At 40.2% G+C, this 12,507-nt stretch overlaps 2 protein-coding genes across 4 annotated transcripts in view; one reads left to right on the forward strand and one right to left on the reverse strand.

Annotated features, from left to right (window-relative positions):
• Positions 1-12,507, forward strand: part of IFT140 (intraflagellar transport 140) — an 85,044-nt gene that overhangs the window by 39,169 nt on the left and 33,368 nt on the right. For all 3 annotated transcript variants that reach the window (XM_059861691.1, XM_059861690.1, XM_059861692.1), the window contains exon 18: positions 1,423-1,619. In XM_059861691.1, the coding sequence (XP_059717674.1) occupies positions 1,423-1,619 (197 nt within the window). The remainder of the gene's footprint in view (positions 1-1,422; positions 1,620-12,507) is intronic.
• Positions 1,915-12,507, reverse strand: part of TMEM204 (transmembrane protein 204) — a 28,174-nt gene continuing 17,581 nt past the window's right edge. The window contains exon 3 of the mRNA XM_059861703.1: positions 1,915-4,078. Within this exon, the coding sequence (XP_059717686.1) occupies positions 3,834-4,078 (245 nt within the window). The 3' untranslated portion in view covers positions 1,915-3,833. The remainder of the gene's footprint in view (positions 4,079-12,507) is intronic.

Here is a 12,507-nt window from a genome sequence, read left to right on the forward strand (position 1 = left end):
AGAGCAGCACTTTGCAATTCATTTCTTTCAAAGCACTACAGCACTGTCTGTTGTCAGTCTTCCTGTGCGGACTGAGCTTTTCGTGTTCTGCTTGTCTTCTACTTTTCTTTAAATTGAAAGGTCAAATGTGATATGCTGCATTTTCTAATCTTTCTTTTTAGCATTTCTCTATCATGTCTCATGCTATTTTACTTTGATATTATGTTTCTTTCTTTTTTTTTTTTTTGACTTTGTATGGATTGTTGCTGCCACTAGTTGTGTTTTCGGAGGGGATGTATATATAAACCTGTGAGTATCTGCATTGCTTTGGTGCTCTTCCTTCATCCTCTGCTCCTCTCTTGTTTCCATTTTCTTGGTAGGTGGTTGTCTCTTTATGATGAAGTCACTTTTTACATCACTTGTATTGATTTGGGAAACCTAATTTTGTAAAAGAGCAGAGTCTGCTTTAAATACAGTAAATAAAGTGGATACAACAAGCTTTGTTGACCAAGTTTCATTCCAGGGTTTCTCCTTATTCACCATAATGTCTTTACTGTCCTGGTTCCAGAAATTCCTCATGTTCTAGTCAAACAGATTTGTGCTTTTGATTTCTGTCTTTTATTTTACCTGAGACTTCCATTGTATTATATTATAACACAACTTTTATTAGCTTCTGTATCCTTTAAAATCTAGGGGTTTTTATGTAACTATCCGATTAGGGTAGAGTGGACATGGACTTTGGTGTCCTTCATGATTCAGATGCTCTTTCTCTGTGCCTGGCTTGGGAAAGTTTCCTTGTTACACTCCAGACAGATCATTTGACATTGAGGATTCAGACTTTATTGGTTTTCTGCATGATGATTAAATTGCTTTGAGTTGCCTTTCAGTGGGTGGTGAAAGGACCCCTGAAGCTTTAAAACTGCCACTTGTAAGGGGAGGGATTTGAACCTGAGCTTCAGTATTCATAAGATTTACATGAAGGCAAAGATAAAATAATTTGGTCTGTATAGTTAACTTTCAGAACAGTGGACTAATATTTGAGAAGAGACTAAACTTGGAGAGATGCTTATCTGAAATCTTCAGAAATCTTGGAAGTTAACAGTTGCTATTATAATAGTTATACTATTAATATACATGTTTATATATATAAAAATAATAGTGACTGTAATAAAAGGAGGTTACCTTTCTGTGGTATATTACCAATCTCCAGTGATCACTAACATGCTGTGATTGTTCACTGCAATGTGATGATCTCTTTTATGATATTCCATATTTTGTGGCATTTTCTAGAAAGCTCTGAAACTTTGCAACTAATGATGCTATTGATTATGGTCCTGCAGATACAAAAAACTTGGACTGTGGTGGGAGTAATGCAATTAATTCCATGTGCAAAGGAGTAAGTTTCAACCTGCTTGATACCTATATGACACCTTCTCCTTTCAGCTGGGAGAAGCTGAGAAGGGAGCATCAGAGTCTGGCTCAGGAACAGTCTCTCAGATGGCTGCAAGAAGACCCATGAGAGATTTCATTGGGTTGGGAGACTGTGATAAGACCACCCAGGATGCCATGCTGAACTTCAGCTACTACCTCACGGCTGGAGACATGGATGAGGCCTTCAAATCCATCAAGCTGATAAAAAGGTATCAGAACTATTTGCATCTATTTCTTCATGGGTGCAGTTTATTTATGTTAAAAGTTTGTATGAAGTATAAATCCTCCTAGGTTCTCCTTACCTTTTCCCTCTCTGATTTCATTCTCCCTTTCATTTTTAACCAGATGAAACATCTTTATCTCACAGATATTTTAATGCATTCTCTGCTCATTCTTTGTCTATAATACATTGTGGATTATTTTTTGCTAAAGGAGAAAGAATTACTGATAATCTGCAACCTTATGCTGTGTGTAAATGGCAAAAATGTCATCACTAGAAGAAAATGAACATTCACAATTTTATTTATACATCTAAAATAATCACACCAATACTGAGTGTTACAGATTTACCAACCACATAGCTGATTTTTAAATTCACATGTACATTATTATAATATGTATATTGCAATATTAGAGGAAATAATATACTGTCTTTTAAATACTCCAATATTTTATTTTTAAAACCGCTGCATTTAATCATAACATATTATTTCTGGAATTACTTTTTTTTTCCAGAAAATTAATGCAGGCAGATGAATACTAATCTTAGTTGGTTTTTACAAACCTACTGCTAGAAGAAACTCTTTGTCAGCTTTATGGTATTTCCCCTGACAGTCTAGAGCAGTGCAGTTGTTCTAGAGCATCAGTCTTCTGTGGAGTGTTGCTCCTTTGGAACATGGTGTAAAGCAGCAGTCAGGGTTGAGTTTCTCATCACATCCAGACTGAGTGCAGAACAGGACTCAAGAGCCAGCTTGATGATCACATTTTAACAAAGTGTAGAAATAGTGATAAAGAAGCAAAGCAGTGCATTCAGCTGGGAGCAACACAACAGTCCCAAGGAATTTGTAACATTCACAGCTCATAGTCCCTCAAGCCTGTCACTAATTGGGCTCAGAGCAGCATTCTGAGGGCACTTACTTACAAGCCTGTCATTGCCTCAGGTTCCTGTATCCCTCAAATTCCTGCTTAATAGTTTTTGACTTCTGAAAATTATATGCATATGACTTTTGTAAGGCCATGTGCTTCTCAGGGTAAGACTTATAAACATTATACCTTATTCTAAAGGCATTAATGGCATTAATTTTTCAGTTCATTATCATATTAAGTTATCAGGCAGGTTGTTTTAAAATCTCAAAGTCCTGAAGTCCTGTATATTTGTCTTATTCTCGTCTTATTCTCCAGTCTGGGTGCTTGAGTGGCAGCTCTATTCTGTCTTTTGTGGCTCTGAGCATTGCTGGGCAGAGCTGGTGTCCTGTCCTAGCATTTTAATGCCACAGCAAATGTTGTAACTAGCTGGAGAGAAACTAAACCAATTTGGGCTGGAATATTTATTTCTCTTAATAATTCCCAGCAATGTATTTTAATCATGTATCTGATTATTAGGGAGTTTCAGTAGCCTTCTGTGGACATTTTCTCTCAATGTAATATTGAAACATTTTTTTCAGCAGCATATGTGGCCTGTTGTAGCTGCGTACCCTTCTCATTTTTAATGTCTGTTTATGCATAGGACACTAGCAAACCTACACCTCAGGATACAAAAGAAGTGTCTGAAAAAAATGCAACTTAATTATTCTGTAATCCCTTTCCTTACATAAGAATAGTTAGAGCTGCTTTTGCTTTTCACTGTTGGTCTGTTCTGGGACTTGGAGCAGGTGTTGCAACTAATGAGACTCCGTTCCTTGTAGAGTGGTGAATAGAAGGACTAGAAGCCATGAAATCTAGGCAGCTTTTAAACCCATCACTTAATCTATAGTGAGTTTTCTGCTTTCGCAGATTGCCTGTTAACTCCCAAGCTCTTGTCATTGGTCTCCTATAGCTTTTTGTTTTATTTTTAAATAGCAGAAGAACTTGATGCAGACAGAGAAGATGTGTTTGGTTCCTTCTTTCCTGTATTCTCATTGCACACACTTGGTATCTTCTCCAGCTGACCCTGCTGCCATGCAGCCAACCCAACAATTCTGTGCAGTACAGCAGAAGGAGAGTGCAATATAATATTTTATATATTTATATATATATATATATAAAATTTAGGTGTATTATACATATGTATATAGATGGAGCCCATCTGAATAATGATCGAAGGCCTCTGCCCACACAAGTGAACGTTGTGATGTCTTTCAGCCCTTAAATTATAGCATATATTTATAGAAAATAACTCCAGTGCAGATCTCCTTGGAGCCCTGTTGCCTCTCCAGTGTGCTCTTTCAGCACGGTGACTCAACATAGTCATTTTCCAAGCCCTGGCGGAAGCGAGCGGTCAGGGTGCGGCTGATGACGATGACCCGGGGCGCCATGCAGTCCTCGCGCCTGTGCAGGATGTTCCAGATGAGAATGGCAGCTGCCAGCGTGGCCAGGAGGCAGGCTCCGATGTTCAGGTAGCAGGACCACGAGAGGCTGCTGTATGGCCCGATGCGGTAGAACGTCACCAGTCCGATAACCAGAACAAAACCTGCAAACAGAGCAGCGAGTTCTTTTTAATGAGTTATTCTCTTGAATTTCTGTAGTGGCAAAATGCCATAGAATCTCAACATTTACAGACTCACTCATAAGCTTTTCCATCCCTGTTATGATGTGCTGGATGTGTTTTTGAAGGCACATTTGGGCCTCGTGATACATGCAAAGAGAGTGTCTCAAACAGAGGCTCAATACTAAGTTTTAATCTGTTCACTCTGATTTAAATTTCTTACACCCACTGACCTGTATTTCACCTTGGGTTTTTTCTCCTATGCATTTGAATCCCTACACAGATGTCCTTTTTCTTACTTCCATTGCCAAAAGAGAAAACTGCTGTATTAATGATGATAATAATAATAATTTTGAAAGATCTTTTTTTCACAGTATATACTCTTATTGTGAAATTTTAAAATGTTTATTAAGGTAGGCAACTATGTAAACTGCAAAGATGATGAATAGCTAAATATCTTACAGAAATAATAAAGAGCAATGTACAGAAACTTAAAAAAGGGAAGGTGAAATAAATGGAACTTTGTGGTCCTACTTTTTCCTCCTGGAAAAAGGTGTTATGAGGCAGTAGTAATGTCATGCCTCCAGAAGCTACTGAAGGCAAAGTTTCTATTGTCCTCATAACTTTAAGCACAGTACTAAGTTCCCTAAAAGGTAGGTAATATTAGAGTAATTACAGTGCACTTGTCAAGCATTTCCATTCAGATGTCACAAAGTGATTTACAAAAAAAAAAAAAAACTAAAAAAAGGAAAAATTTCTCAATCTCTTTGGTGGTTACATTACTGATGATTAAGAATGTTATTTCAAAGTGAGGTTGGGTAACTGTTCTAGTCATGCAGGAGACCCATGTCAGATCAAGGGGCAATCTGCATCCCTTTACACCTCCTTTTTAATGTTTCACCTGCCCATTCCTTGAAGAATGCATTGATAACCACCTGATTACTTTTCTGCTCTCTGTTTATTGTATTATCAAAGAACCATACACTCCCAAGATGGTTTGGGTTGGAAGGAACCTTAAAGCTCTTTGCATTCCACCCTCTGCCATGGGCAGGGACACCTCCCACTATCCCAAGTTTCCCCAGGGCCTGTCTAAGCTGGCCTTGGACACAGCCAAGGATGGAGCAGCCACAGCTGCTCTGGGCACCCTGTGCCAGGGCCTGCCCACCCTGCCAGGGAACAATTCCTAATTCCCAATATCCCATCCAGCCCTGCCCTCTGGCAGTGGGAGCCATTCCCTGTGTCCTGTCCCTCCATGCCTTGTCCCCAGTCCCTCTCCAGCTCTCCTGGAGCCCCTTTAGGCCCTGGCAGGGGCTCTGAGGTGTCCCTGGAGCCTTCTCCTCTCCAGGTGAGCACCCCCAGCTGTCCCAGCCTGGCTCCAGAGCAGAGGGGCTCCAGCCTAGTCTCTCTTCCTCTACCTACTGTCAAACAAAACTACTTTTCAGCTTTTTAAAAGAAATTCATGGATGTAATCAGATTGAAACAAACAAAAAGAGACAAATATGCCTCACTAACAAAAACTAAATTTCTCTTTGTTATCCTACACACTTCCTTAACTGCTACCATAGCAAAGGAATGTCACTGTCAAAGTGACCCCTTCATGAAGGAAGACTGGAATAAATAAATATCCTTGAACAGCCAGAACATATCTGGACACCATCTTCCTAAGTTCATGGGCCAGGAGAAGTCAAGAGCAAGTCCTCGTTGCTGTATTCTTTTTTCTCAATTAGCCACAGTGCCCGTGCCTGCAAACACTGTCCCCGTGAATACGTGGCAGTGGTGTGACCCCTGGCCCTGGTCCTTGATTTTCCATGAAAGAGCACATCCTGAGTGTGCATTGTACCAAGCTTTTTTCTTCAAAGAGTACTAGTAGTGCAGTGAAGATGGAAAAGGCACAAGTTGCATACAGATAAAAAACACAGAAGAGGGAAATGACATAGTAGGAGGGAAAAAATCAATCATTGCTTAAAGGTGTGACACTTGTACTATTCTGAGAATCAGTAAAATGAAGGCTGAATCCACCTCCTCATAATACAAACACTGAATGAATATTCCTTCAGGAGCTGTCTGGCATCCTTGGCTTTCTTGGGTCTGCCTAGAAGGTGCTTTGTAACAGCTGCTTGCTGCACCTTCTCCTCCTGAGGTGGCACTGTGCCACAGCTGGCATGTCCAGAGAGGGTTTGTAGTGAGGCACTTCTCTGGCTGAGGACAAATAAGGAGAAATAGGCTCTTATGGGAGGAGTAGCTCTTCACTGCTCTTTCCCCCTCTGATGTTCAAAAAGCCTAATGTACCATGGATGGGGTTTAGGTTGTTGATACGGTTGTAAGGACACAGTAACTCCTTGGTTTGTCAGTAGATCTGCTAGTTATTTTATGGTTCAGCTCAGTTATAAATAAACAAGTTTTATTTTGAGAGAATGTGGCTATGTGGAGCACATTGAGTTGTAGAAATCACCGATCCATACAATAATGGTTTGCTGTTGCAAATTAAATATCTTCCCTTCATTTCCAGTGTCAGTCTCCAAGTTCAGTTTGTCCTGAGGCACATGGTAGAGAAGACAGTGAGAGATCAGGTTCTGTTTTGTGAGTGACATCAGGTTTTTTAAACTTTCCTCTGAGATGGCTCCGTTCTCCATCTGTGGAACCAGGATGATACAACTTCCTGTGTTTATTTTGTATTTCAGAGTATTGGGAGCAGAGCATGCTAGTTGTGATATGCTTGTAAAAAATTTGGATATCTACATCTTCATTTATGTCTTATAAGGACGATACATGCTGATACTGCTTTGCAATCCACTGTTTAATGGATGATATATAGCCATTTTCTTATGAAGGTAGGAAATCAAGAGGAAAGGAGATGCTTGAGCCTCCTGCAGCTGAGTTGACCAGCTTAATCTCCTTGTGGTTTAAAATTGGCAGGAAGGAGGGTATTGATATAAATCAAGAGACCCATCTTACTTACTTTGGCACATGAGAAGGCTTTGTGTAATCAGTTTTCCTTTTCAGTTCTCCTTTCAGAACTCATTTTAAATTCATACACACTTTCACAGGGAATCCATGAAGTGGTTTTTTGTTTTTTGGTTGGTTTTTTTTTTTTTTTTTGGTTTTTTTTGTTTGTTTTTTTTGTTTTGTTTTGTTTTGGTTTTTTTTAAGTGTGAAGAAAATCATAAAACCTTAAGCAGGTGGAATTTTGAGCAGGAGCTGTTTGGACCAGTGACCACTTACAGGTGCCTCTAAGGGACAGTTATAAATATTAACAAGTGCCTACTTCCCACTATCTTGCAGTATTTTTTTTGAGGCTCTCCTGGCAGAGGGACATGGGTTCAGGAATACCAGTTACACAGAGTAACCCTGATGCTGTGTTGTGTCTTGCAGTTTAATTCCCATTGTAGGAGTATTTTCAATATTTAAAAGTTTTTCCAAATACCCAGATTTTAATGAAATTATTTCACTTTGTCTTTCTTGCTTTTGTATTACTTATGGCAAATTTCTGTCCTAAATGGCGTAACATCCCCGTGTTCTATCTGATGGAGCAATTATCCACCAGGGAAAAGCACTCAGGCTTCCTTCCAGGTCCCCAGATAAAACTATTTTTGCCAGAAGGACTGTTTTCCTTCACAAGCCCTTTGCCTGATCCCTGCTCAGAGGAGCAGCCCCTCAGGCAAGAGGCTTTCCCTCTCAGTTCTGTGCCAGTGGCTGAGTGGGGTAAAGGGGCTGGGTTTGAGAGCTCCTGGAACTGACAGATCGCAGGAGCCAGTTGCCAGAGCTCTTGTGAAAATGTGCATTCTGTTTCAGATCCTTTGCTGTAGTTTAGAGAGGAACTGACATTAAGAACAGACAAACACATGACAGAGGCAACAGAGATGGAAGCATGTTACTATAGATTTTATACAATTAGTTTTACAGTTCTGCAAGAGTCACAGAACTCCAGAATAGAAATGTAACTGAGAAAGTTATTTTCCAGCATGATTTCATACTAGTATGGCTTGATGTGGGAATTATAAATGTAGGAACTCCAGAGCAAAGGCTGAAGAAATCATAATAATCCAAAAAAACTGAGCTTGCATAGGATGGTGCATTTCAAATTTTGATGATTGCTGCTTTTGTGAAGATGATGATGTGTGAAAAGCCTAAAGTTTGCTTGGATGGATTTTGTCCGTAACAGCTTAATCAAACTTGGACTTCTTGAAGCAAAGTGTTCCAATGTGCTACATATGTTTTCCTTGCCCTTAGAAGAGTCTTGTTGTACACTGGCCAAGAACTGGGCTGGAACATTTAGTTGGTTCTCTAAATGACTGGGCAAAAACATGCAGTTCACATATTTGTGCCATATAATAGCTAGAAGTATCCCTATAAACATTAACCTTGTTGTAAGAATAGTCTCCAGAGCTGACTGTGGTGACTTTGCCCTTTTTAGATAGGTATTTGTAACAATGTCTGAATTCAGTTCCAGTATTCCAGTAAAACACCTAGAGGAAAACAGTTGGCTTCTCAGACTATTTCCCATAAACAGCTCTACTAAAAATAACCAGAAAATTGCTCTCTTTGCCATCAGGATTCCTGAGTTCACAGTGTGCAACACAGGTTGACAAGGGCTGCAGAAGGGACATATTTCTTTGAATTTATTTATGAAAATATTGACCATTTTAATCTGATTTTGTTTCTTTTCTGTTCTGTAGTGATGACAGGACTTTGAGATGCATGGCTCAATTTCCCTGAATTAATTTAAATACATCAACCAGTTTCAGATAATTTTATTGTATATTGTCTCAAGACTGCACAGAGGCCACAACTTCACTAAAAATCCTGAGGAGAATACTTGAAGTGCTTTTTTTTCCCATAGAGCTGCTGTTTATCTCTGGTTGTTTCCCATGTGCAGCAAAACAAGCTGGGAGGGGGGTGGCTTTTCCGCTGGGGAAGGAAACAGATAACGAAGTCACTCAGAAGACTTTTGGTTGGAGCAGCAGTGACTGTGGTAGTGGGGGTGGGTTGGGAGAATGTTACTTTTTGAACTTACATTTCAGATCTGTATGCTGGATTTCCTGTTTGACTGAGGCTTGGCTGCAAGCCAACTACAGAATTCTAGCATTTTAAAAAAACTCTAATAGTCACTTTTTTATTTCTGTGATAGTTTGTTGGGGTTTTTTTTCTGACACCCCTGGATTCTTACTCTTCCTTTTTATTAGTACACTGATAGTGCATTTGAAGAAATACACATTGTTTTTTCTAGTTTACCAGAAAGTCTCTATTGGGGCTTATAATCCTCCTCTTTACAGCTTGTCCTGGAGGATGACTTTTGCTGTCAAGAAAAGGGAGAAGGAAGAAAATACAGCAGCCAGAGTGTTGAGAATACACCACCCACGCTTGTGCAGAACTGCAGACAGAGAAGGGAAATATTTCACTCCTTCTCTGTGTACCCCACCAAGTTTCACAGCGACTCATTGAGCTGTGATGAGTCATGTGCCTGAATGGGCTGTTTGTAGGAGCTCAGCTGTATTTATCAGCATGAGATAGATTCACAAAGTGATTCATATAGGGCTTATGCTAATTTTTTATTTATAAATACCTTTTCTTGTATCAGCTGGGCACATAAGAAGTTATTATAGTTGAAGGCAAATATGGGGCCTCTGGAACAGTCAGAGCCTCTGGTGCTCTTCATTGTAGCACCAGGCTGAATGATGCTTTGGTCTCTAATGCCACAGGGAATTAGAGGGTGACTATTAGAGTCAAGTGACCATTGAGGTTTCAGTTGTACATTAAGTACTATAATTTGTTTGAGGTTGGGTGTTTTTTTTTGTTTGTTTGTTTTTTGTTTTGTTTAGTTCTAATTTAAAATTTCCTTCCAAGGATTTTGGTAGCATGTAACATCTTAGAATTAAACTCACATTAAAGAATGTGAGTAGCACAGCTTCTCAGGGGTGATAAGACCCTTTTGTTGCTCACTTTTCTGAATTACAAGGGCTTTCCACTTGTGTTCTTTGAGTTTGTCAGTCCTTGTCTTTAACCTGATGGGAGATGTAGTCAGTGTAAGGCAGTGAATCCTGCCTTATGTAGGAAATCTTTAACCAGTTTAGGTCTACTGACAGTGAATTGCTTTTGTTTGTTACTTTTTGGAGGTTTCCTTAGAAATTTTGCCAGTCTTTGTATGAAATGGTGAAAAGTATTCCCAGTGAACTAGGCAGAATTCCTCTTGGGCAGCTCTTTAAATAAGGAGGAATGTGCAGACTCTCCCACTTGATGTCAGCTGTTAGTATTGGCCTCCTGGGTCCTGAGGCAGCTGCAGCCAGTTAAAGGTATGCTGTAATGCAGCAGGCCTCATATCAGGCACAGCTATGGGCTCCTGTCTGGAATCAGAACCATGGAATGTTTTGGGTTGAAAGGAATCTTTTAAAACCATCTCTTTCCAGCCCTCTTGCCGGAAGGCAGGAACACCTCCCACTGTCCCAGATTGCTCCAAGCCCCACTCAGCCTGGCCTTGGGCACTTCCAGGGATCCAGGGGCAGCCACAGCTGCTCTGGGCACCCTGTGCCAGGGCCTGCCCACCCTCACAGGGAAGACTTTTTTCCTAGCATTTAATCCAAATCTTCCCCTTTCCAGCTTAAATCCATTCCCCTGTCATTGCTGTCTGTCCATGTAAGAAGTCACTCTCTGTCTTTTGTTCAGCACCCTTTATGTACTGAAAAGCCACAATAAGTTTTCCCCAGAAGCTTCTCTTTTCCAGGTGAGCACCCCCAGCTCTCCCAGCCTGGCTCTGTAGCAGGGGTGCTCTGACCCTTGGAGCATCTGTACTGCCTGCTCTGGGCCCACTCTAACAGGTCCTTGTCTGTCTCATGCTCAGGGTCCCAGACCTGGCTGCAGTGCTGCAGGTGGGGTCGGCTTGAGCAAAAATACCCTGTGCAGAGAGAAGCAGTTATTGACAGGTGAGCTTTTTGGACATTTCAGCATCATCTTCTGCTTCTACTGTTTAGGTGCTCTGTTCTTCTCTGGATACATCAGAGGGTAAGAACTGCCTAACTGGATCCAGCAAGGCAGCTGGGTTTGAAGCAGTTTTAGGAGCCACCTCCATGTATATATAAGGTGCATGTTCATAAGCAATAACGTGAACATTTGTGTTGAGATCCTTCCCGTCTCACACACTTTTCTCTGCATTACATGGTCCTTATACTTGCATATCCAAATTATATTTATCTGTTAATAGATTTTTTTACCGTATTTCTGATCAGAATGTGTGCCCTTGACATTGAGATGCTACAAGAACCTGCCTGCTGCTCTTATCAGAGTTGAGCCTTAAAGAATACAGGCAGATCTTCTTTCTGCTGCAGCTGTACCAGATGAGGAGTTCACCACACTTCTTGTGAGCTACCATCCTTCCCAGTTTGCTGGTTCAGCTGCTCCTGGGAACTATTTCCAACAAAATAAATGATATAGACATCCAGACTTTAGGATCTTTGCAAATGTGCTTCCTTTTGCAAATGTGTGAAAACAAAATCACTTTATTGTGATATTTGTGGTCTGCGTAAAGAATGGGGAAGTTTGGTACTGAGGGTGAAATAAAATTGACAAATAATGAAAATATTTAGCACAAATCAAGCAGTCAAATTCTCTATTTTTGCTATGATTTTTAGGTTACTTAGAGCATCTCATAACTTGCTTCCTTTTCAGGAAGTTTTAGTTTTACAGTTCCATAGACTTCATCTTAGAACAGATCTGGCTTGAGGGTATTGTGAAACAAAAAAGTGGAAGGAAGTAATACAGAACTCAGGATCACACTGCTACAGGAATATCTTCAGCCATGTTTTCCAATGGCTGCTGTGCTGTTCTTTTCTACATAGACATTTTCTGGATATCAACTGATCTAAAGTGGTTGGAGAAGATGATTCAAAAACTGTCTGATTTAGTTTTAAGAGCACAGACATTAGAGTATGCCTGAGCTCAGCTTTTCCATGATGCATTAGGGGTCTGGAGCCAAACACTTTCATCAGAAAAACATGTTGGGCAAAGCTGGAATGCAATGCTTGAAATTTAGGAAAGATGAGACTAATTTATTTGGCTGTAAATTATAGGCTCAGTGGGAACATGAAATTTTTAATCTTCAGCATGTTATGTATTAAAGTTATTTAATGCTGAAAGCAGACTGGCAAAATATTAATCATGATTCAGGTTTATTGCAGTCTTGGACATTCAGAAACCAGGATGAGATCTAATGTAAAGGATATTCTATCCCAGATTTTTCCTATTTAGTTTCTAATATTTCTCTCTGAAGTCTGTGATAATCATCACTAGACATGATCAAGACTTGGCTGGAGCCCCTTAAGGCCTGATCCTGTCTGGGAGGTTAATGTTTGTAGTAGTTCAGTGTCCTCTGAAGTGCTCTTTCTTCCCTGTGCTTTGGTATGGATTTCCCTTTCCAACAGCCC

This window comes from Haemorhous mexicanus, chromosome 17, assembly GCF_027477595.1.
Source record: "Haemorhous mexicanus isolate bHaeMex1 chromosome 17, bHaeMex1.pri, whole genome shotgun sequence".
NCBI classification, from domain to species: domain Eukaryota; kingdom Metazoa; phylum Chordata; class Aves; order Passeriformes; family Fringillidae; genus Haemorhous; species Haemorhous mexicanus.